The sequence below is a fragment of the Sprattus sprattus genome (genome assembly GCF_963457725.1).
Source record: "Sprattus sprattus genome assembly, chromosome: 15".
NCBI lineage: Eukaryota > Metazoa > Chordata > Actinopteri > Clupeiformes > Clupeidae > Sprattus > Sprattus sprattus.
The window spans coordinates 21,040,952-21,065,270 of record NC_137913.1 but is presented as its reverse complement, the minus strand read 5'-3'; the positions used below and the strand labels follow the sequence as shown (position 1 = coordinate 21,065,270).

Here is a 24,319-nt window from a genome sequence, read left to right as displayed (position 1 = left end):
GAATAATGCAAAGAAAACAAGTTCATATAGATTCTTAAACTACACAATACTAATGCTTTAACTTAGGAAGAGATCAGAAATCAATATCTGGAAAAAACGCATCTTTTTTGTTATTTTGACCAATTGTCATTTTTCTGCAAAAAATGCTCTAAATGACAATATTTTTATTTGAAATTCAGTAGGAATGTTGTCAGTCGTTTATAGAATGAAACAAAGGTGTTAATTTTACTCAAACACATACCAATAAATAGTAAAAAAAAGAAAAACTGATAATTTTTTGAAAGTGGTCTCTTAATTTTTTCCGCGGCTGTATATTCCAATACGTTGATAATCATGTTCCACATTCCAAAATTCCAGATAGTAATTCTGTTTTTTGCTTGTTTGTCTGCTCAATGAATCACCTGTACTCAAACATAAGCATCAAGTGGATTCTTTTAACAGACAGACACCTATGTACCACATTCCTTTTGGTCAGACTAACCTCTGTTCATACAAGTACTTACCTCTGCTCAAAGTTCATGCAATTGAGTAAATTATTACACAGAACAGATTGCAGCCTACAGTTGTAAGCACCATTGGTCGTGGCATGCTTGATTTGCCATCATGAAAGCTGGATGGGTTATATTAGTGCTTTTTGCACTGTGCATCGTGGAGAAAGTAAACTGTGGGAACATCTTGGTCTGGCATACTGATGGAAGTCACTGGATAAACATGAAGCCTGTGCTGGACACCCTGATGGACAGAGGCCATCGTGTCACCATTCTCTTTCAGAACGCCTCCATGTTCATTGATCCCAAGGAACACAGCCAGTACAACTACCATCAGTTTAACGTCTCCATTCCCATGTCTGAAGTGGTGGAGTTCTTTGACGACTTTGTACACTTTTCACTGTATGAGCTTGACCATTTCAGCTATTTGAGGATTTACTGGAGGCTACACGACCTCATGAACAAAGATGCCGCACTTGGCATCAAAATTTGCGATGGCATTCTGCGGTCAGATGCCCTCATGGACAAACTGAAGAAGGCCAAATACGACCTTCTGTTCACAGATCCTATTTATCCCTGCAGCGAGCTGCTTGCTGAGGTTCTGAACATACCCTTTGTGTACTCACTGCGCTTTTCAGTGGCCAACACCATGGAGAGAGTCTGTGGACAGCTGCCAGCTCCACCATCATATGTTCCTGGCACCATGGTGAAACTGACAGACCAAATGAGCTTCTCTGAAAGACTCGTAAATTCTGTGTTCTACCTGGTGCAGGATGCTTTGTACCGCAGTGTATGGAGACAGTATGATCAGTATTACAGTGAGATTTTAGGTAAGAGTCATTGATTGATTGACTTCAAGGCATCAGCACAGTCGCAGAGCTTGTCTTATGTAGTACCAACTGTGTTGTATGCAACTGCACCAGATACTGCAGTGCTCGTCACACATACTTAAGGAAGGATAGATTATGCCTACTCTACATGCAGTATGTTTCCACACACTCGTCTTTACAACAGCATGCATTTCCTGTCAGGGCTTTGGGTTGGGTAGCACAAACTGTTATTGTATTTTCAGATAAGGAAATATACAGTATTCCCAGCTGACCCCAACTTTACTTATGTTAACTCTTCTCCGATTCTAACAGGAAAGCCCACTTCTTTCTGTGAGCTAATGGGCAAAGCTGACATCTGGTTGATCAGGACATACTGGGACTTCGATTATCCCCGCCCCATCCTTCCTAACTTCAAATACATTGGGGGAATTCACTGCAAACCTGCCAAACCCCTACCAAAGGTGAGTCTGAACTGAATGTGTCTGTGTAGGTCTGTTTAAAATGTTCTTTTTGATGATTACGGCTCTGTCCAACACAGGAATAAAACTGCATTCTAAAACAGCATTTGGTTAGCCTGGATACCAGACCGAACCCCGCACACAAAATTTGAGGTTGGGAAGTTCGGTCTGGCTCTGTGCCGTTGGGGAGAGAGTATCAGAAGGCAGGATTCTGTCGTACCAATCAAATTGTCAGGGCTGGCTTTATACTATGATGGACACATGATTAACCAACGCTTGAGTTGAATTAACGATAGATTAGAAATCGTACCAAGATGGCGGTGTCTCGGGAGCCTGTTAGTGGGACATATTTTATGTGATTTAAGCTATCTACACAACTTTTTTTATGTATACATTGACTCAGTTAGTTGTGTACGTGCAACACGAACTTTGCCCAGGATTGTAGGTCTTAACTGAAGCGCTCTAGTCTAGACCATTATTGATAGGTTATTGCTAACGCTTAGACCAAAAATCCATTGAAACACATAGTAGCTAGCTAGCTAAGTATAACGTGAGCAGGCATATCTCACAGATATTGACAGCGCATTGATTTTGAAAGAGGAACAGAGAAACGCGATCAAGGCATTTGTTTGTCGATCGAAAATATGTTTTTGCCGTCCTTCCTACGGGATCCGGTAAAAGTTTTAATGTATCAGATGGTCATACTATGTTGCTCTGATTGGTTGTAGGTATCCAATTGAGCGAAGAGGCATTTTTTTTTCCTGGTTTGTTGAAACACGCCCCATAATCACAGCCCAATGGGTCAGTATCAGACTCATATTCTGACTAAAATTATGAGTATGACATCGTCAGGCTAGCATTTGGTGGCAGTAAGGCATCAAGGCATGTCCGAATCAAATGTTTGTATACAATTCTGCCTCCTAAGATATCTTTAATTGGGCAAATTTTGAAGGCAGCATACATGCATCGTTCGCTGCCTTTAAATCATACAATTCTATTTGAATTATTTTAAGTCAGGTGGCAACGGTGTTCTGCGTTGCTGTAGGCTGTCTTAAATTAAGTTTGTAGTAGGTACCTTGGTGCCTGCTACGGCAACTGACAGCAGCAAGGCCGCCCTTCCATTTCAGACAGACCCTTAGTTTCTCTTCATTGACATATGCCAGGAATATGGAAAGGTGTATCATGTTCTGCCTAAACCTAATCATATTATATCCTCCCTAAGTCATGTATTAGAAGTGTAAACACAAACTGACCTTTAAAACTAATGAGGTTGCTGCTGTGAATAATTACATCTCATAAATTAGATTTTTTTAAATTCAATTCCAATTTTATTTATACAGCGCCAAAATAATAAAATAGTCTCAAGGCGCTTTACAGAGCCCAGTGCATGAAACCCCCCTTAGAGCAAGCACAATGGCGACAGGGGCAATGCTTTTTCTGCATTTAAAATGATGTATAGTCAATAGATAGTTTTAAATTGTCAGTGGTCTGCGTGTAAGTGGTCAGACAATAATGTCTTCATCCCAACAGGACATGGAGGAGTTTGTTCAAAGCTCTGGAGATGATGGGATTGTGGTTTTCACCTTAGGATCAATGATCGCAAACCTCACCCAAGAGAAGAGCAGTATTATTGCCTCTGCCTTAGGGCAAATCCCACAGAAGGTTGTATAGCCTCAGTATCCACGGCATGTCTGATGATTTCACATTTTGAATGCAACGAAAGTATTAACTTTCTGTTTTTTATATTATTTTATATTTCTTTGTTTGTTCTTAATTTAAAAAAGTTAAAGTATATAAATACTATTTAGCCATCTATTACAACATGTCTATTTCTGTAGAAATGAAACACCACTCTGTTAATTCAGTTTGCCTTGAAGTAGCGAATCAAAAGCTGAGTACATGTAGCCCACATACTCACCACTTTCCTGTATATGTTAGGATTGTTTTGTATCTGGGCCTGCCACTCATTGTAGTGTGCTCTTACCTGACAGGTGTTGTGGAGGTACAAAGGTGAGAAGCCAGAGAGTCTTGCTCCAAACACCAGACTGTATGAATGGATCCCACAGAATGATCTACTGGGTGGGTGTCTTTTTTATGGGAGACAGTTATTATTTGAACGTGATGTCTCCTGTTGCTCGTCTGATAGATTATACACCTTAACACTTTATGGTCACGGGAAGTCCCTGGAAAAGTAAATGCTGATTGAACATCTTATCCAATTGAGGTAATTGTTGATGAAACCATTTGTTATTAACTGCTATTAATCAATTTTTTTTATCACCAGGACACCCCAAAACTAGAGCTTTTGTGACCCATGGTGGAACCAATGGATTGTATGAGGCCATTTATCATGGTGTGCCCATGGTGGGTATTCCACTATTTGCTGACCAGCCAGACAACATGGTGCACATGAAGGCCAAAGGAGCTGCTGTCATCATGGACTACAACACCATGCAGACCCAAGACCTCGTGGAGGGACTGAAGACTGTGATCAATGATCCATCGTAAGCTTTGACTCCTTTTTGTTTTGCAGTGTAATGTCCTGTTAGTATAGATGTATACATATAGATTTGCATGATATATATGTGTAGATGCATAGTAAATGTAGATCTATTTTGGTGCTTGTTCGTGAACTGGTATATCATCTCAGGTGAAAACAACTTTGAGTGACTTGTTGCTCATCTCTTCCACAGGTATAAGCTGAGTGCCCTGAAACTGTCAAAAATACACCACGACAGACCAGAGACACCAAGAGATGAGGCTGTGTTTTGGGTAGAATATGTTATGCGCAACAAGGGGGCCAAGCATTTAAGGGTAGAAGCCCATAACCTTACATGGTACCAGTACCATTGTCTTGATGTGTTTGCTTTTATGACTGGGATAGTCCTACTTGTCCTCTTCATGTTTTTCAAAACTTGCAACTTTTGCTTTAGAAGGTGCTGTTTGAGCTCAAATGAAAAGAACAAACAAGAGTGAATGAGTTTTTATTTTTTCCACTGCATGTTATTTTCATTTTGTATATACCCTTTATTTACTGGAATGTACTTGAACTGAGGGCTGCTTTTCTGCTTTAATTTGTTGACTTGACAAATATTGGTGGCTGACTGATGATGTCTAATGTATGCATTCTATCTTTTATGAAAACTGCTCAGGTTATGTCCACTTCATAAAATGTCCATGTGTTGCTTTTTGAAAATAACTCACACTCAACTAGCAATACCTCTCACTCATTCCTCCAGAGCCATACGTAGCCTTTCTGCGGCTGTAGGTGAGTTTTTGTTTGGTTGCTGAGGGCCCCCCTCCAGGGAGCACTAGTATTTGGTTGTGTGGACATGCACAGTCCTGTTTACACTCACAACCTTGGACATGGGAGGTGGGAGTGCCAGCAAGGAGGCTAAAACCCTGCGGTCCTAGCATCTGTTGCTAGCACATCTCTTAAGGGAGTGTTTCTCAAACTTTTTCAGACCAAGGACCACTTACCAATAAAAAAAATTTGCGGACCATTTAACTAAATAGTATATCCCCGGAACAACAGGCCTCCTACACAGACCTGGCGCCAGACAATTGTTAACGGCACATGATTTTCGCGGGTGGGCTCTCCTGTTTTACATACCGGTAGGCTAGGTAGGGTGACCAGACGTCCTCTTTTACCCAGACATGTCCTCTTTTCAAACCAAAAAAATGCGTCCGGCAGGGATTCCAAAATCGTCCGGGATTTTGCCTCGTCGGATATTTGTGTTTCTTTGCGTCTTTCACAAACTAGTTATCACGTCCTTACACGTTTTGGAAACGGTATCTTGCTTACGTTCCACCTTCTTGCGCGAGCTCTGACTGTAGAGAGAACTGTCATTGGTCGACCACCTTCCCAGTGTTGGCAGATAGGATATTTATCCTCTAAATACGATAATTTTGAACCTTTGATATGCCATTTCCAATCTGGCAACACTGAGCACCGTGCAGCCTCCACTATTTGCATCGTTTACAATAGTACATGACACCCAGGGCTGTATTGGACGGTAAACGCGCATGAGCGCCGTTGCACACCTCTGAAATTATGGAAAGAGGGTTTGACGCACCTCTAAATATCGTTTACGCACCTGTAAATTGCGTTTACGCCATCAAAGTTCCCTGGGCCTTGTATTCTGCCGTTGGAATAATCACAAATATATTTGGTGTCATTTAAATACACCTACATTTCAAATTGTTGAACATATAAACGCTGTAGTCTGTTTTGTTTTGGTTCGGACAGCATCGCATTAAGACAGGGACAAACTCTATTAATAACGTGCTTGCGAATGCGATGATGTAGGTAACAAGCCAGTCTTCCACATCCCATCTAAATAGGCGTAATACAACGTAAATTCTTTCAGCAATTGAAGATGCATTAATGATTATTCTCACGCATATCGCTGTAGATTAGGCTAATTAATTGAAAATTGTAGACAGATTCTTTGCAAGCCAGTTGGACTTAGCTAAGTGAAATATTGAAGCTTAGACATAGAATCTTCCATTTTCGCGGTTAAGGTTAAATATAAATGTAGAAGAAAAGCAACAGCAGAACAGCATAAACCCAACCGGTGAGGCAGAGGTATTTGTGAGGGATTGCGCAATCTGAGATGAGGCACAGCTCGTCGCTGCCTCACCGCCTCACTGTCTCCTGTCAGTTTGAACAGGACAGGGGCGGGGAGGCCATCGGGACGACCGGAAGATTTATAGATTAGGCAACTCTTTAATATATTAGGCTACTACTGACTGTGTTCTCTTCGTTCTGAGTTGTATGTTAGAAAAGTTGTAATAATTTACTTTTGGCCTTCGCGGACCATTACGGGGCACTGGCAGACCACACTTTGAGAACAACTGTCTTAAGGTGTCAGGGAGTGACATGCTTTCTACTTTCTACATGCTAAGCTACATGCAAAAACAAAACCCTCAATGGAAAAATGGAAATAAATAATAGTATGAGGGGTCCACCTGGGTTTGTCTATGCCATAGGCTGGCCTTACATGCCTCAATGCCTGTGACACTACCCACTGATTCCTCCCCTCCTCTATTCGCTTCTAAAATGGCAAAATACAAATACAAGAAAAGCACACATTCACTGAAAGCAACAAAACATACTCTCAGAATAGCCTTAAATTATCACTCTTGCAAGTCCATTTACTTTCCTATACCTGTTATAATTATAATAACCATTAACAGCTGATTGAGTTTGACAGTCAGAGTTCCAGCAATGTGTCTCCCATCAACTGAGAAAGTCTTGCATTCTTAAAAAATACAACAGGTTTTTACTGTTCAGCAAAGGAGTCAATATTCCCATGGTGTATAAAATAAGTGTGGTCAGTAGTATAGTAATAAGTTGTGTTCTATTTCTGTGGAAAGAGGTAGACTGTATACTGCTCACATTTTGTATAGGCCTTGATTAAAAACAAATAAAAGGAACTTATTGAACACAATTTATTCTTGGGAGTTTACATATTTGGAATGACTATAAATAACTGCGACCCTTTCTTGTACAAATTTGGTCAAGCAAATGGTATATTCCAGACCACTTGGTGGCGGTACTGAAGTGGTGTCTCTGATGTACGTCCAGCACTGAGGTAGTAGAGCTACAGGTAACAGCAGTAGCTGTAGCTACAACAGGAGAAAATCACAGGTCTTCTTTTTGAAAATCACAGGTGTTCTGCTCACTGTATGATATCGTCTCTATATAAATATACATGAAATATTTTGATATTCGTTGGTGACCTGGTATACCATTTTGGTTGAAAAAATAAATAAAAAATAGTGGTTCAAAGGTTGCAGTCAGTGGTTTCAGCAGCTAAATAAATGTTTCTAGACCCATAATAATGATTTTTACTCTATGGATTATAGTTGGGATTTTAAGTTTTCTGTGTATTGTCATATGTAGTTTAAAGAATCACTCTCATTTGTTTGCAACTTAGAATGTTTGGACATGTGAACAGATACATGAAAACAAGGAACCAAACTGTGTAAAGTGCACAGTGTTTCATCACTATTTATGTATTGTGGCTTCAGAGTTGCAACATTCAGCATTTTCATTTTTGTCAACATACTGTAAATCATTCACTATTACTACTTTTGCTGATTATTTTATTGCCCATTTGTTTCACAGGTTTAAAGCCAGTGCCACAATACTGTCTAAAATACACCACGACAGACCTGAGACACCAAGAGATGAGGCAGTGTTTTGGGTAGAATATGTTATGCGCAACAAAGGGGCCCAGCATTTAAGGGTAGAAGCCCATAACCTTACATGGTACCAGTACCATTGTCTTTATGTGTTTGCTTTTATGATTGGGATAGGACTGGTCCTCTTCATGTTTTTCATAATTTGCTAGTTTTGCTTTAGAAGGTGCTGTTTGAGATCAAATCAAAAGAACAAACAAGATTGAGGGATATTTTTACTGCATTTCTTTTATTTGTTTATGTATTTGAAGCTCTAAACCTAATCTTGTTCAAATAACCTACAATTACTTATTGCTTTAATTACTGTTCTTCTGTTTATTTAAAACCATTTTTATGACTTCATGGCTAGAATTGGTGGACGACCTCTGAAATGTGTTATGCATGCAAATTGTGCTTCATGATGGTGTAGAATAGATGACCTCAGCCCACTCCCCCTTTTTCCAAATGTCTGTTCCAAGGCAAGGGGCGTTCCCTTCTGGATTCCTTGGGAAGAGGTGGATGTATACATGTTGATAATCATGTTCCGCATTCATATTTGTGCTTTTTTGTTTGTCTGCTCAATTAATCACCTGTACTCAAACATAAGCATCAAGTGGATTCTTTTAACAGACCTGAATGCAGTATTACTCTTATTGTACACCTACGTATCACATTCCTTTTGGTCAGACTAACCTCTGTTCACACAACTTACCTCTGCTCAAAGTTCATGCTATTGAGTCATTTATTACACAGAACAGATTGCAGCCTACAGTTTTAAGCACCATTGTTCGTGGCATGCTTCATTCCATCATGAAAGCTGGATGGGTTACTTTAGTGCTTTTTGCACTGTGCATCGTGGAGAAGGTAAACTGTGGGAACATCTTGGTCTGGCATACTGATGGAAGTCACTGGATAAACATGAAGCCTGTGCTGGACACCCTGATGGACAGAGGCCATCGTGTCACCGTCCTCTTTCAGAACGCCTCCATGTTCATTGATCCGAAGGAACACAGCCAGTACAACTACCATCAGTTTAACGTCTCCATTCCAATGTCTGAAATGGTGGAGTTCTTTGACGAATTCGTACACTTTTCACTGTATGAGCTTGACCATTTAAGCTATGTGAGGATTTACTTGAGGCTACACGACCTCATGAACAAAGATGTCGCACTTGGCATCAAAATTTGCGATGGCATTCTGCGGTCAGATGCCCTCATGGACAAACTGAAGAAGGCCAAATACGACCTTCTGTTCACAGATCCTATTTATCCCTGCAGCGAGCTGCTTGCTGAGGTTCTGAACATACCCTTTGTGTACTCACTGCGCTTTTCAGTGGCCAACACCATGGAGAGAGTCTGTGGACAGCTGCCAGCTCCACCATCATATGTTCCTGGCACCATGGTGAAACTGACAGACCAAATGAGCTTCTCTGAAAGACTCGTAAATTCTGTGTTCTACCTGGTGCAGGATGCTTTGTACCGCAGCGTATGGAGACAGTTTGATCAGTATTACAGTGAGATTTTAGGTAAGAGTCATGATTGACTTCAAGGCATCAGCACAGCCGCAGAGCTTGTCTTATGTAGTACCAACTGTGTTGTATGCAACTGCACCAGATACTGCAGTGCTCGTCACACATACTTAAGGAAGGATAGATTATGCCTACTCTACATACAGTATGTTTCCACACACTCGTCTTTACAACAGCATGCATTTCCTGTCAGGGCTTTGGGTTGGGTAGCACAAACTGTTATTGTATTTTAAGGAAATATACAGTATTCCCAGCTGACCCCAACTTTACTTATGTTAACTCTTCTCCGATTCTAACAGGAAAGCCCACTTCTTTCTGTGAGCTAATGGGCAAAGCTGACATCTGGTTGATCAGGACATATTGGGACTTTGATTATCCCCATCCCATCCTTCCTAACTTCAAATACATTGGGGGAATTCACTGCAAACCTGCCAAACCCCTACCAAAAGTGAGTCTGAACTGAATGTGTCTGTGTAGGTCTGTTTGAATTGTTCTTTTTGATGATTTCGGGTCTCTCCGACACTGGAAAAAAAACCTCCCTTCTTAAGCCGCATTTGGTGGCAGTAAGGCATCAAGGCATGTGCAAATCAAATGTTTGTATAAATTCTGCCTTCTAACAAATATTTATGTGGGCACATTTTTAAGGCAGCATACATGCATCATTTGCTGCCTTCAAATCAGATAATTCTATTTGAATTATTTGAAGTCAGGTGGCAACGGTGTTCTGCGTTGCTGTAGGCTGTCTTAAATTAAGTTTGTAGTAGGTGCCTTGGTGCCTGCTATGGCAACTGACAGCAGTAAGGCCGCCCTTCCATTTCAGACAGACCCTTAGTTTCTCTTCATTGACATATGCCAGGAATATGGAAAGGTGTATCATGTTCTGCCTAAACCTAATCATATTATATCCTCCCTAAGTCATGTATTAGAAATGTGAACACAAACTTACCTTTAAAACTAATGAGGTTGCTGCTGTGAATAATTACATCTCATAAATTAGATTTTTTAAAATTCAATTCCAATTTTATTTATATAGTGCCAAAACAATAAAATAGTCTCAAGGCGCTTTACAGAGCCCAGTGCCTGAAACCCCCCTTAGAGCAAGCACAATGGCGACAGGGGCAATGCTTTTAAAATCTTCATATAAAATGATGTATAGTCAATAGATAGTTTCAAATGGTCAGTGGTCTGTGTGTAAACAGTCAGACAATAATGTTTTCATCCCACCAGGACATGGAGGAGTTTGTTCAAGGCTCTGGAGATGATGGGATTGTGGTTTTCACCTTAGGATCGATGATCGCAAACCTCACCCAAGAGAAGAGCAATATTATTGCCTCTGCCTTGGGGCAAATCCCACAAAAGGTTGTGTAGCCTTGAAGTAGCAAATCAAAAGCTGAGTACATGTAGCCCACATACTCACCACTTTCCTGTATATGTTAGGATTGGTTCGTGGGCCTCCCACTCATTGTATTGTGCTCTTACCTGACAGGTGTTGTGGAGGTACAAAGGTGAGAAGCCAGAGAGTCTTGCCCCAAACACCAGACTGTATGAATGGATCCCACAGAATGACCTACTGGGTGGGTGTCTTTTTTATGGGAGACAGTTATTATTTGAACCTGTTGCTCGTCTGATAGATTATACACCAAAATACTTTATGGTCATGGGAAGTTCCTTGAGAAGTAAATGCTGATTAAACAGTTTATCCAGTATAGGAAATAGGTTGATGAAACCATTTGTTATTAACTGCTATTAATCACGATACGTTGTCCTTTTTTATCACCAGGACACAACAAAACTAGGGCTTTTGTGACCCATGGTGGAACCAATGGATTGTATGAGGCCATTTATCATGGTGTGCCCATGGTGGGTATTCCACTATTTATTGACCAGCCAGACAACATGGTGCACATGAAGGCCAAAGGAGCTGCTGTCATCATGGACTACAACACCATGCAGACCCAAGACCTCGTGGAGGGACTGAAGACTGTGATCAATGATCCATCGTAAGCTTTGACTAAGCTTTTGTTTTGCAGTGTAATGTCCTGTTAGTATAGATGTATACATATAGATTTGCATGATATATATGTGTAGATGCATAGTAAATGTAGATCTATTTTGGTGCTTGTTCGTGAACTGGTATATCATCTCAGGTGAAAACAACTTTGAGTGACTTGTTGCTCATCTCTTCCACAGGTATAAGCTGAGTGCCCTGAAACTGTCAAAAATACACCACGACAGACCAGAGACACCAAGAGATGAGGCTGTGTTTTGGGTAGAATATGTTATGCGCAACAAGGGGGCCAAGCATTTAAGGGTAGAAGCCCATAACCTTACATGGTACCAGTACCATTGTCTTGATGTGTTTGCTTTTATGACTGGGATAGTCCTACTTGTCCTCTTCATGTTTTTCAAAACTTGCAACTTTTGCTTTAGAAGGTGCTGTTTGAGCTCAAATGAAAAGAACAAACAAGAGTGAATGAGTTTTTATTTTTTCCACTGCATGTTATTTTCATTTTGTATATACCCTTTATTTACTGGAATGTACTTGATCTGAGGGCTCCTTCTCTGCTTTCATTGGTTGACTTGACAAATATTGGTGGCTGGCTGATGATGTCTAATGTATGCATTCTATCTTTTATGAAAACTGCTCAGGTTATGTCCACTTCATAAAATGTCCATGTGTTGCTTTTTGAAAATAACTCACACTCACCTAGCAATACCTCTCACTCATTCCTCCAGAGCCATACGTAGCCTTTCTGCGGCTGTAGGTGAGTTTTTGTTTTGTTGCTGAGGGCCCCCCTCCAGCCAGGGAGCACCAGTATTTGGTTGTGTGGACATGCACAGTCCTGTTTACACTCACAACCTTGGACATGGGAGGTGGGAGTGCCAGCAAGGAGGCTAAAACCCTGCGGTCCTAGCATCTGTTGCTAGCACATCTCTTAAGGTGTCAGGGAGTGACATGCTTGCTACTGTTACAGCTACATGCAAAAACAAAACCCTCAATGGAAAATGGAAATAAATAATAGTATGAGGGGTCCACCTGGGTTGCCTGGGCTTGTCTATGCCATAGGCCGGCCTTACATACCTCAATGCCTGTGACACTACCCACTGATTCCTCCCCTCCTCTTTTCGCTTCTAAAATGGCAAAATACAAATACAAGAAAAGCACACATTCACTGAAAGCAACAAAAGAGGATATTTTAAAACAATCTCTCAGAATAGCCTTATATTATCACTCTTGCAAGTCCCTTTACTTTCCTATATACCTGTTATAATTATAATAACCATTAACAGCTGATTGAGTTTGACCGTCAGAGTTCCAGCAATGTGTCTCCATCAACTGAGAATTGGTCTTGCATTCTTAAAAAATCAAAATCAAAAATACATCAGGCTTTTACTGTTCAGCAAAGGAGTCAATATTCCCATGGTGTTTAAAATAAGTGTGGTCAATAGTATAGTAATAACATGTGTTCTATTTCTGTGGAAAGAGGTAGACTGTATACTGCTCATATTTTGTATAGGCCTTGATTAAAAATAAATAAAAGGAACTTATTTTGAACATAATTTGTTGTTGTGAGTTTATATTCCTTTGGAATGACTATCCCTTTCGTTGGTCAAGCAAATGGTATATTCCAGACCACTTGGTGGCGGTACTGAAGTGGTGTCTCTGAGGTAAGTCCAGATCTGAGGTAGTAGAGCTACAGGTAACAGCACAGCAGTAGCGTCTGCACAACAGGAGAAAATCACAGGTCTTTTTGTGTCTTTGGAGAAATTAGCCGGAGTCTAGAAAGTCTAGACGTATTATCCCTGTAGCAATGGATATTGGTGATGAAGATGATGACTGGAATATTGGAACAGATATGCTTGTCATGGGTAAGAACTTAGGTATTGCTTGGGAGATAAAGACATATTTCCGTCGGTGTTCATCAAAAATGTCACGTCTGTTTAAGTTGACTGGACCAAGACCGTTCATGAGCCTAACATGTGTCATGGCTTAATCTTCCACAGGGTCCAGTGACACCTCTGTCAGCGAAGCCTCATCCTCCAGAGTTATCTTGCATTTTGACTTGGACTGTTTTTACGCACAAGTGGAAATGATTCGAAACCCTGCATTACGCAACAAACCTTTAGGTAATCATAACTTAAATCTTTATTTTTTTTTACCGTTATTTATGTTTAACAATTATATGACAGTAGACCGAGCCTCTTGTTTGTAATTTTCACACTTTTTTTAGGCATTCAACAAAAGTACATCATTGTCACTTGCAACTATGTGGCAAGAGATCTCGGTTTGACAAAACTGATGTCAGTGACAGATGCCCTAGAAAAGTGTCCTCAGCTGGTGTTGGTCAAAGGCGAGGATCTTACTCACTACAGAGAGATGTCCTACAAGGTAACAGGTAATCATTTTCAACTTCAGTTGAAGCTAATGTAACCATGGGAAACAAACAACGTGAAACAAAACGTCTCAGACTGAGCTGTACACTATTTCCTGTCAATTAACAAAGTTGATTCAAGAGCACGGAAGGGATGGTGTTGGCTACTTGGAAGGTTGTTGTTGAGCTCCAACATCAGCCTCTCGCCACGATCATCAAGTGCAACTGTCTTTAATAGCCTTGAAGAAAAAAGTAGTTCAGCAATACTTTGTGATACATTTCTTTTTGCTCCCTGTTTTAGAGCTTCTGATGTCATATTACCCACTGGTGCAGAGACTTGGCTTTGATGAGAACTTCTTGGACGTGACCGAGATGGTGGACACCAAGGTGAAGCAAGCTTCAACCACAGATTTAACCTTCAGTGGTCATATTTACAACGAGGAATGTGAGTGAACTTCCTCAGCATTCATAATACATTTGGTTAAATTTGGCTGGTTTTGTTCCTCAAGTGGTAAGGTGTCGAGGTGTAATAGATTACACTGACCTACCTAACAGTCAATCTTAATCGTTTGTCAGCCCTTGCAGCAAGTGCGAGTGACTACCCCCGACTAGCGATTGGGTCTCATATTGCTGCTGAATTGAGAGAGGCCATCAAGAGCAACCTTGGGCTCACTTCCTGTGCAGGAGTTGCAACAAATAAGTTGCTTGCCAAGCTGGTGTCAGGCACCTTCAAGCCAAACCAGCAGACCATTCTTCTACCAGAGAGCACTGCAGACATAATTGGAAGCTTAAGTGGACTGCGTAGAGTGCCTGGTATGTATCCAGTAGTGGCGTATTGCCCTGTATGAATATACATTCAAACTGACAAAATTGTTGGTGGTCAGAATTTCTAAACCAAATGAGTGACAAATTAAGTTTATTGGAAGCTATTGGACTGTGCCAAGTGTAACAGTAAAAAAGATGAATCTATTTAGGACAATTTCACAAACCCAATTTAGCCTACACTTGTACCCACAACATCTGCCCTGCCCATTCTGTAGGCATAGGACACAGGACAGGTGAGAGGCTGAAAGCTCTTGGACTTATCACAGTGAGAGACCTGCAGTGCATCCCTCCAGCTGAGCTAGCCAGGGAGTTTGGAGCTGCCAGTGCTCAGCACCTACAGAACCTGGCCCAAGGGATCGATAACTCTCCTATCACCCCTGCTGGACCTCCACAGGTACTGAGTAAATTGGCCTATTGGCCCCATTTTGACCCAGTTTTAGTAGCTTGTTCCTTGTAGCACCTGATCTATAGCAGCTATGTTAAGTTGTTGATATTGGTAGTTTGCCACTCAGATTGTTAACTTAATTATTGGTGACGTAAGTAGCTCTTCATGCGTTCTCATATTAACACTGTTACATTTGCCTTTTTTTTTTAAAACCAGTCACTTAGTGATGAAGACTCCTTCAAAAAGATATCCTCAACAACAGAGGTTCTCAAAAAAGTTGAGGAGCTCTTGAAAAGCCTCATTGAGAGGCAAGTTCTGAGAGCCTAAATTAGAAGTGGTTAAATCAATCTAGTGGTTAAATCAACCTAGTTTGTAACAGAATCATTGTCCTGCCCCCCCAGAATGTTTAAAGATGGAAGGCAGCCGTTCACCTTCCGCCTGACAATCAGACGCTTTTCGGGAACAAACCGCTATTTCAGCCGCGAGAGTAGACAGTGCCCCGTACCCAATCACATCGGCCAGAAGATCACTACAGGTACATCTCACAAATGTTTGACCTTGGAGTGGTACCATGCACATATTTTGTTCCATCACTCAAACATCATGGTGTTTTGTGCCTATCAGGAAGTGGCGATGCACTAGCCCAGCTTGTCAACATTTCCATGAAGCTCTTTCACAAAATGATTGACACCAACTCCCCCTTTCACCTCACACTGCTAAACGTGTGCTTCAGCAACCTGCAGTCAAAGAGTGATGGCAGAGGCTCCATAACATCCTTCTTCACACAGAGGTCACCCAAAAAAGTGCTGTCTATGTCTCAGCAACAGGTAAAAGTATTTTGGCCTCAGCTAATGTTTAGGTTCCAGCATTTTGTTCATGTGTTCTTCATGTGAATAGTCATGGTAAAAGGCATATATGAGACTTTTAATTACTTAATAAATAATAATTACACAATTTAAATGTGTGAATGGTACACACATTGGTTCTCCTATGGTTTCATGGTGCCCCCTGGAGGAAGCTATGGAAAGTTGCAGATCTTTGAAGCCTTTATCTTTATCCGTTTTATGTTACCTATGTGCATCATGATGCTGAAATTTGACCACAGACCATAAGAAATAGACCTACTGCTAGTGAAGGCCAGGAGGGTCAAGATCGTATTTATTGCATTACGTTTGATCTATACTTCTATAGTTTAGGTAGATTGAATTTTCATGTCAAAATAAATAGGAACAGTAGAATAAGTTGATGGTATATAAACCATTACATACACACATCACATACCATACACACACATACATACAGTTTTCACAGTAATTGTATTTATTTGTTTGTTATTCATGTATTTTTACTGAAAATAACTAGACTCTGTACATGTTTAGGTGTTAAACCTGTAATTTCGCTTTAACCGTTAACCTCTGTGTTTTCAAAGAATTCCACCCTGGAGAATCTGAGTGTTAAAGGATCTAGCACCTGCAAAAGTCTTCCTGGCGACTGCACTGCCTTTGCGGATGACACGTCTGGCAAGAGGGCCTCTCAGAGCGCATCATCCAAACCATCAGAGCAAAAGAAGCCTCCAACGCTGAGGCACATTGGTACTCCTCTGTCTGTAAAATCGCCAGTGCCTGAGTGGACCCAGGTGCCAGTTAATTCAAATGAGCACCACAGACCCGGTCCCTCACAGGACCCAGACTTCCTGCACCTGCCCCCTGATGTTGACCCAGACGTGTTCAAAAACCTCCCAGAGAGCATCCAGAAAGAGCTTCTGTCTGTTTTCCACGCAGGAGAACATGAGGACAGGCAGGGAACTAGCAGTCAGTCAGCCGCTGTTATTTCCATTCATCAGAAACTGACTGATCAGACTGAACCACCCTTGCAGCAGTCAAGCATGCCAACAGACTCCATCGGCTTGGGTAATGGCAGTGAGTGCGTCAAACAGACCACTGACCAAACATTTTTCTTTGCACACAGAGAAAGACTAAGCACATGCACTGAGCAGGAGAAAGGCAACAATAGGTCGCCTGACACGGACTACCCCTCAAACGTAGACCCCACTGTGTTTTCTGAGCTGCCCCCAGAGATGCAGCGAGAACTGCAGTCAGAATGGAGGCAGCAGAAGCCAGTGCTGAAGATCCCCTCAAAGAAGGTGGGGAAGACTGCCTCCACCAAAGACAAAAAAGTCGCCACCAAAGCTGGTCAGGCAAACAACTTGCTGAATTACTTTAAACCTGACTAGATCTCTTTCAGCATCTCATTTTTGATCTTATGTTCATTTATGATTTGATGTTGCATTTGTTTATTTCCAGCTCCTCATTCTTTGTATGTTCTATTTACATAGGTGATGTTCAACTATTTGTATCTTTTATTTGTGAATTTGTGACTATTTTAATGTGAAATATTTTTCAAGACCTTTGCTTTACTAGAATAATGTTATTATAACACCGGTAGCCGAATTGTAATGTTACCTCACCTGTTGTCTGATCAGTAATCTGCAGGGACAGGTAAGGAGAGCATTCTATGTAGGCTAAGCTCTCATTCAGTGACTTATTCTTAAGGGGGCCCTGGTCTTGGGTTTATGTAATGTTCCCAGTTTGACTTCGTTTGATTAAAAAAAAGTTCTCTCTGGGTTTACAGATTATAAGGAGCGATGGTTGGATGGGTTTGTATCGAAATATGCTATCAGTGCTTTAGTCAATTGCATTACACAGAGCACGTGATTCGTATTACTGCAACCTATTTTTCTGGACAGTGATCTTATTTCAGACCCCAGGATGCAGAGCAGTCCCTATCGTGAGTTTGTAGGTCTACGTTCTAAAATCAGTTCCGATTATTTTGCCAAAGATGTGGCTGTGGTTTTGCTGCTGTCAGTCAGTCTCACCCCACCCTGATCTGTACCATGTGACCACATCTAGCCTAGTTACGGAGAAAGCGTCGCTAAGGAAAGTGAGGAACACTGGTCGTGCAGCATTGAGTTCTACAAGAAAGTTCTTATCTGGAGGTTATGCACGCTCACGTTGCATGTTGCTGCTATTGGAAGGAACACATTAACAGACTTGGTCGGACTTCGTCTGCTTATAATTTTTCTTTAATTACTAATATTGGTGCAACCAAGGGTATGCAAAGACGAAAAATATTTGTGTCTGCAACGTTATGAAGCTGTCTAGCTTGTTAGCTGGCTAGCACTTGTTGGTAACGTTTAACGTTACCACGGTCCTGCTGAGGTAAGTCAACAAGATAAGCTTAGTTATGGTTTTGCGGCTTGAAAAAGGTCAGCTAAATAGACATAGCTCCTTCCGCGAAGACTGTAAAATTCTTGTTTGTTTTATTACCAGGCTTTTGACAAGAGACTAACATACTCAGTAACGTTTCTCCTGGCTCATTGACTTGCTTTATAAATAGGAAACGTAGTATACATTTAAGGTATGCATGGGTGAATTAAGTTAGTACAACCCATCGTTATAAACTAACGACAGCGTTAGCTAACGTTACGTTAGATAACTAGCTATTTAGCTAGCTAGCTAATGTGGTGAGTTGTCTGTAGACGCCAGGGGGTAAATGCTAACGATGAAAACACAGTAACAAGTGTGCGTGCATCCCTCAAACTCTGGCCATTATAGGATAATCTTGTCTAACTTGTTGTCTATGTCATAGTTATGGTTGCATTAAGGTGGAGCCTCCAATATTGATTACGTTGCAAAGGATATAGTGTAAAGGACCTCTACCTTTTGTTAGACTATCAAATGATCTTGTATAATGCAAAGTTATTGTTTGGTTCTATTTGCGTTTGTACAAAAACGTGTCACGATCGGTGTCGAACAGCCATCTTAATGCTTTGGCTTAATGCGATGTGGCAGTAGGCTAATTCATTATAATAGGATTTCGCAGCCTGACCATTCTCGCTGTCCGACTGTGGTGTTATGTGAAGAGGCAACTTAATGTCTTTCCCTCGTGTTCTCGTGTTATCTGGAGCCAGGGATTTTCAAATGGTCTATGTTTGCATTCTGATCAGTGCCCATTGCACAGGTCGGTATGTCATACCCATTTCTTTCCTCAGAGAATGCCATTGAGTGATTGTGGCTCCACAGAAGATGCGTTGGTTCACATGTGTTTTACACAATAATATATATAAATAACTAGTGATGTTGACAGTTGATGTTGACTGTATTGATGTTTTTGTGGTTCTGTTGTGATCCTCTCTGTATTGGATGGATAACTTTTGGTTGCTGCTGGGGTGTGCCCATACGGTTGGTGGTCCTCATCCTCGGTCCTCATCAGGCTTTTGAACCCTGGCTCCGCTTAACGTGAGGCATGGGGAAGCTGCAGAGTAAGCTCCGCAAACGCTCCGACCGCTACAGGTAAGGCACTGAGTAACCAGCTGCTCAGAACCAAACCCACGCCTGCAATCTGATGTGGGTAGACCATGTTGCTGTTAGAATTGCTCTGACGTTAACACATTTGAGCATGCATGCATATGACGTGGGTAGTGAATTTATACATTAAAAGTGTGGGTCCACTTGTTATGTGCTTCACAGTCGAAGCATTGTTGCCAGTGATACTTACCAGTGCAAGATTTTAGTTAATGTCATATATTTGCTATCGGTGGTTTGTCTCTGTAGTCTTTGAATTCAATTAATAGTTTGTCACATCTGTGTGTTCGTGTGTACATTTCTGATGGCTCCTTTGTGTCCCCCTGCAGAGCAGGCAGGGATTCGTCCGAGGCTGCACCAGCGTCGCAGGTGGTGCAGTATGAACCTGCGCACTCTGACGCCGTCAACTGTGTCTTCAGCCTCACCTCTGAGCTCTGTGTGTCTGGAGGAAGTGATCAGGTGAGGGGCTACAGCAGCCTTTAAAAAATAAAGTAAACAATAAATGAAGTAGGTATGTGACTGTGTGCCACACAGGAAGTGTACAGCTATGACACTAGTGATATGTGGGATGTGTTAAAGGGCAAGGTCTAGATAAGGGCAGGGTTTGCATGGGTTGATAGATGGCCTGTGCTTGTTATGGAAAATGTTCAAAATGTTGTATATTTGGTCTTATATCAAAGATGATGGCAGTAGTTATTATCCAATACCACCTGCACACTTGACAATAAAGAAGCACAAAAACCTTGAAAAGTCCTTAAACTGCCAACCAACCCTTGAACCACTTGTATGTCACAGGCAGTTGTTGTGTACGACTGGAAAGGAGGGACGCGATGTCAGGCCTTTTATGGTCACAGCAGGGAGGTCACCAAGGTAACCAACTCTTGATTTGTAGCTGTATTTTAGTTTTCTGTGGTTTAGATGTTATGAGAGTGGGCTGTAATGATCGTATTTACATGCCATCAATTTTCATACGTCATCATAGGCCGTATACACATCTTATTCTGAGACGGAAATCCTGGTAAAGCCTCCATTCAAAAATAATGCAAACCATGTTTACCTCAACCAAACCACAAATGAATATTATGTAAATATGTTTTTCCACCAACTGTTTTGACATTCACACAAACAATAGATATCTGTACTCTAAGTTATGTGTGGATGGTTATATCACAAGCTATTATAAAAGTCACTGTGAAAGTGGTACGTTTTACAATGTGATTAAGGTTATTTGTGGTGTTCTGTGAGACTGTGAGGACAAATAGCCCTCTGTGTCAAGTGATAAAAAATATTCTCAAGCTAAGCATATGTAGTTCTCTGTTGAGGCCAGATTCATTCGGAAATGAATGTGTTTGTCCAAATAATGTGATAGACCTTGGGGGTGAACCAAACCATCTGAAAATATGTATACAGATGCATAATAACCATACATTTACTTTATGTTTCACCTTCATTGTATTCACTGGCTTCTATAGGACTGTTTGATTTAAGAGACTGTAGAAATAGGGCTTTAAAAGGCCAACAGTTTAGGATGCATTTGGATCTTGGAAGTTGTAAAAGAAAAATAATTGTCTTGAATAAGTGAAATGGTGAAATATAAAATATTTTGTATCTGTTCACTTTAAATCTGTTCACATTGTATACATCTTTTATGGTTGGGCATGTGATATGGCACCAGTGTGTGTGTGTGTACATTTGACATTTTATTGTTTTTTTTGTGTTCCTTTTAACCCCCTCCTAGGTGAGCTGTTTACCTGGAAGCACTTGGCTCTTCAGTGCCTCCAGAGATAAGAGTGCTCTCATGTGGCAGATGGGCCGGGATGCAGACCCCATCCAGGAGTTCTGTGAACACGAGCTGGTCGTCAACGGGCTGGCTGTCAGTCCAGGTGTGTCCCTTAAATCTGTGTGTGTGAGTTTTGTGTGTGTGTGTGTGTGTGTGTGTGTGTGTGTGTGTGTGTGTGTGTGTGTGTGTGTGTGTGTGTGTGTGTGTGTGTGTGTGTGTGTGTGTGTGTGTGTGTGTGTTTGGGACAGAGTAAATAAACAAAAAAGACAGATCTAGGCAGACAGTGAGAAGAAGGCAAATATTCATTGTAAATTGTTTTCTAGATGGAACACAGCTGTGTACTGGGTCACGTGACAACTCCATGTGCCTTTGGGACATTGAGTCTGGAGAGTGTCTGCAAAAGAATACCATCTCCCGCAACCTGGTTAGTTTTAACCTGCATAAACTACATTTACCACAATGCACCATAGCTCAAAAACCTCAAACACTACAAGGCCCTTTGTTTTTCACCAGTTAAGCACATTGTCACAGTAACCCTCTGATATTTGTATACTGTATTCTCATTTATCAGTTATTTTCTTCTCTCAGGTCACTCATGTGTGCTGGGTTCCTGGTGGTACCTCAATCGTTCAGACTTCTGAAGACAAAACAGTAAGGTGGGTTGATTATCCTTCCTGGGTGAACTATCCATAGCAGTTTCATAAGTGAAGAAATTATAATCAACACTCTCCTGTTTCAGGATAAAAGCTTAATTTCGAATAGTTTTCTACATAAAGCAGTGTTTATAGAGGCTTGTAGTCCCCACGTGTGGTTCTTGTACTGACACATCTTCTATATATCTGTAGGGTTTGGGACAGTCGCACATGGCAGGTCACCAACACATTTCCATCCAAGCGCTACATCCAGACACACTGTGACATCAGCTCAAACTGCAACCATGTGCTGTCAAGCAGCAATGGATTTGGTGGACAGGGCTGTGAGTCGACGGTAAGTGTCGGTGTTTATGTGTGTGTTTGTGGCGGCATTTGTTCTTGTATGCCTTCTCTGCTAAGCACAATGTCTGCTTATGTTGTGAGGTCACGTCAAAATAACAACTTGACTGTCTCCTGTCTCCTGAACTTGATGGAGGTATAGCCAGCCACATCATGGAGTGCCTTCTTGAAAGAAGTTGCAGAGTTGGTTTTGCTATTCTGCCCACAGAAGGGCACATTTGTTATTGCACAGTGTGACATGTTTTGAGTATACAGGACAGAAATACATTTGGTGAAGTCCCATCTTTTGAGAATGCAAAATTAGCTCGCTGTAAACAAAATGTGTGGTTTGTGTGATTGTCTCTTTAGCGCTTGGCACATGGCTTTCACTAGGGGTTTGACATGAGCGTACAGGGGCCAGGCTTTTTACAGTCATTGGAATATACAGAACAGAAATGTTCATAATATTCTGAAAATTCAGGCACAACTGCAGTGTCTGTCACAAGCTATCAATACATTTGAACTAATTAAATAAAAGCAAAAGCTATCAATACATTTGAACATGGGTCCCGTAAGTAATTCCTTGTAAATAGGCAAAACAAGTTACACATTGCACTCTTAAAGGAAATATTGCTTCATCACCTGTTAAGTGTAATCATTCCATTCCTAATATATTTCTATTATAAAAAATAACTGTAAAAAAAATATATATAGTTTTTTTATTCTTTCAATGATGCACATCAAGGGAGAGAACGAGACTGCGCTTCCCTGCTAGAGTTTCACCTAGTCTTTATTCACGAACTGTCTCTTACAGAAATCAGTCTATTTAACTCTAAGAAGGTAAGGGGGGGTGGATACCTGAATGCTAATTTATTGTCTTGGAGACCTCAGGTCTGGAATACTTTATATTCATGGAGGACACTGATACAGGGGTGTCAGCATTCCCACACTGATCAAGGACTAAAATGTATAAATGAGGCTTACAGGAAATGTGACCATGTGGTCAAATCCAGAATACACATGATAGCCAACAACTTAAATGTTTCTTCAAATATCCTTACAATTACCATTTAGGATGAGATATAATTATTGACTATGGAATATGTTTAATAAACTAACTCCTAATTTCTGATACTATCAATATAAAAAATATTGACCACTGTCACTTTAAACTGTCTGGGTGTAGCTGTGGGACCTGAGGCAGCCAGGTTGTAAGGTGGTGGAGTACCGCGGTCACCTCCAGACCACCGCCTGCTGTGTGTTCCTGCCTCCCAGCCCCGACTGTGGGTCCATGGTGGCCTCTTCTTCTCACGACTGCTCCATCAAACTCTGGGACCAAAACAGTGGAGGTAACAAAAAGCATCCAGTGTCCGTGTCATTACACATGTGGTCTTCTGCACACTAACACACATTTGAAGCCTACAATTAGACACCATCATCCGGACACGCCATTCCTTAGAAGTAACTGCTTGTCAAACTTGTAGAACAGCTTGTGTTGTTGTAGCCGTGTAGGCAAAATAGCATTCAAATCAGGATCATGGAGAAGCCGCTCTCTCAATCTTTCTCTCCCTCTACATTTCCACCCTCTCCTTCCCATGTGTTTCCTCTACCCCCACCCTGCTCTCTATTCCTATCCATATTCATTCTCTTTTCTTCTTTTTTGACCCCCCCCCCCCCATCTCCTCAGCTTGTCTCTACACCCTGACTTTGGACGGCGCTGGTCCTCTTGTCTCTCTGGCTGCGTCCGATCACAGCAGCCTGCTGTGCGCCAGCTTCAACACCGGCCTTCACCACCTCCAGCTGAGCCAGTTGCCCACCCTCAGCCTGAAGGAGGTAGCCAGGTTCTGATCCACACGCCCTGGGAGCAGTGGTTCTGTGTTTGCAGGGCCCACTTCAGAGCCATAACATGTGTAGGCACTCGCGGGGGCTACAGGCGAGTAGACAGGCCGACTGAGTGACCCGTTTGAGTGTGAACATGTACGGAGTGCCACTTGGAGGTGACCCTGGCCCAATCCCAATGTCCGCACTCATGAACTTTAAGGTGCTTTCCCACTAAACCTGTGAGGGCTGTGAGGCAACTGCCATAAACGTGATATGTTACTATGTGCAGTCCTATTCCTACCGTTCTGAG

General features: G+C 41.5%; 4 protein-coding genes across 5 annotated transcripts; all 4 read left to right on the top strand.

Moving 5' to 3' along the window:
- Positions 1-603: 603 nt before the first annotated feature.
- Positions 604-4,752, top strand: LOC308375941 (UDP-glucuronosyltransferase 2C1-like; the record flags this gene model as incomplete). Its single annotated transcript, XM_080852165.1, has 6 exons — positions 604-1,318; positions 1,631-1,779; positions 3,307-3,438; positions 3,768-3,855; positions 4,061-4,280; positions 4,470-4,752. The coding sequence occupies 6 exons, from the start codon at positions 604-606 to the stop codon at positions 4,750-4,752; spliced, it is 1,587 nt and encodes a 528-aa protein (XP_080708291.1).
- Positions 4,753-8,772: 4,020 nt separating this feature from the next.
- LOC308376201 (UDP-glucuronosyltransferase 2C1-like) lies at positions 8,773-11,963 on the top strand (the record flags this gene model as incomplete). The annotated part of the gene is made up of 6 exons (XM_080852496.1): positions 8,773-9,487; positions 9,790-9,938; positions 10,718-10,849; positions 10,977-11,064; positions 11,271-11,490; positions 11,681-11,963. 6 exons carry the CDS (start codon positions 8,773-8,775, stop codon positions 11,961-11,963), a joined length of 1,587 nt encoding a protein of 528 aa, XP_080708622.1.
- A 1,812-nt stretch (positions 11,964-13,775) lies between these two features.
- poli (polymerase (DNA directed) iota) lies at positions 13,776-17,306 on the top strand (the record flags this gene model as incomplete). The annotated part of the gene is made up of 8 exons (XM_080852830.1): positions 13,776-13,887; positions 14,165-14,308; positions 14,440-14,676; positions 14,904-15,082; positions 15,290-15,381; positions 15,475-15,608; positions 15,698-15,900; positions 16,503-17,306. Exons 1-8 carry the CDS (start codon positions 13,791-13,793, stop codon positions 17,304-17,306), a joined length of 1,890 nt encoding a protein of 629 aa, XP_080708956.1. The 5' UTR covers positions 13,776-13,790.
- A 543-nt stretch (positions 17,307-17,849) lies between these two features.
- wdr31 (WD repeat domain 31) lies at positions 17,850-24,036 on the top strand (the record flags this gene model as incomplete). Of its 2 annotated transcripts, XM_080852719.1 has the most annotated exons (10): positions 17,850-17,860; positions 19,346-19,425; positions 19,767-19,896; positions 20,233-20,307; positions 21,176-21,320; positions 21,541-21,641; positions 21,806-21,873; positions 22,063-22,204; positions 23,375-23,537; positions 23,876-24,036. In XM_080852719.1, the coding sequence occupies exons 2-10, from the start codon at positions 19,379-19,381 to the stop codon at positions 24,034-24,036; spliced, it is 1,032 nt and encodes a 343-aa protein (XP_080708845.1). In that variant the 5' UTR covers positions 17,850-17,860; positions 19,346-19,378. The 2 variants fall into 2 exon arrangements, with proteins under 2 accessions (XP_080708845.1, XP_080708846.1); XM_080852720.1 differs by lacking the exon at positions 17,850-17,860 and having other exon boundaries at positions 19,315-19,425.
- Between the last annotated feature and the right edge of the window lie 283 nt (positions 24,037-24,319).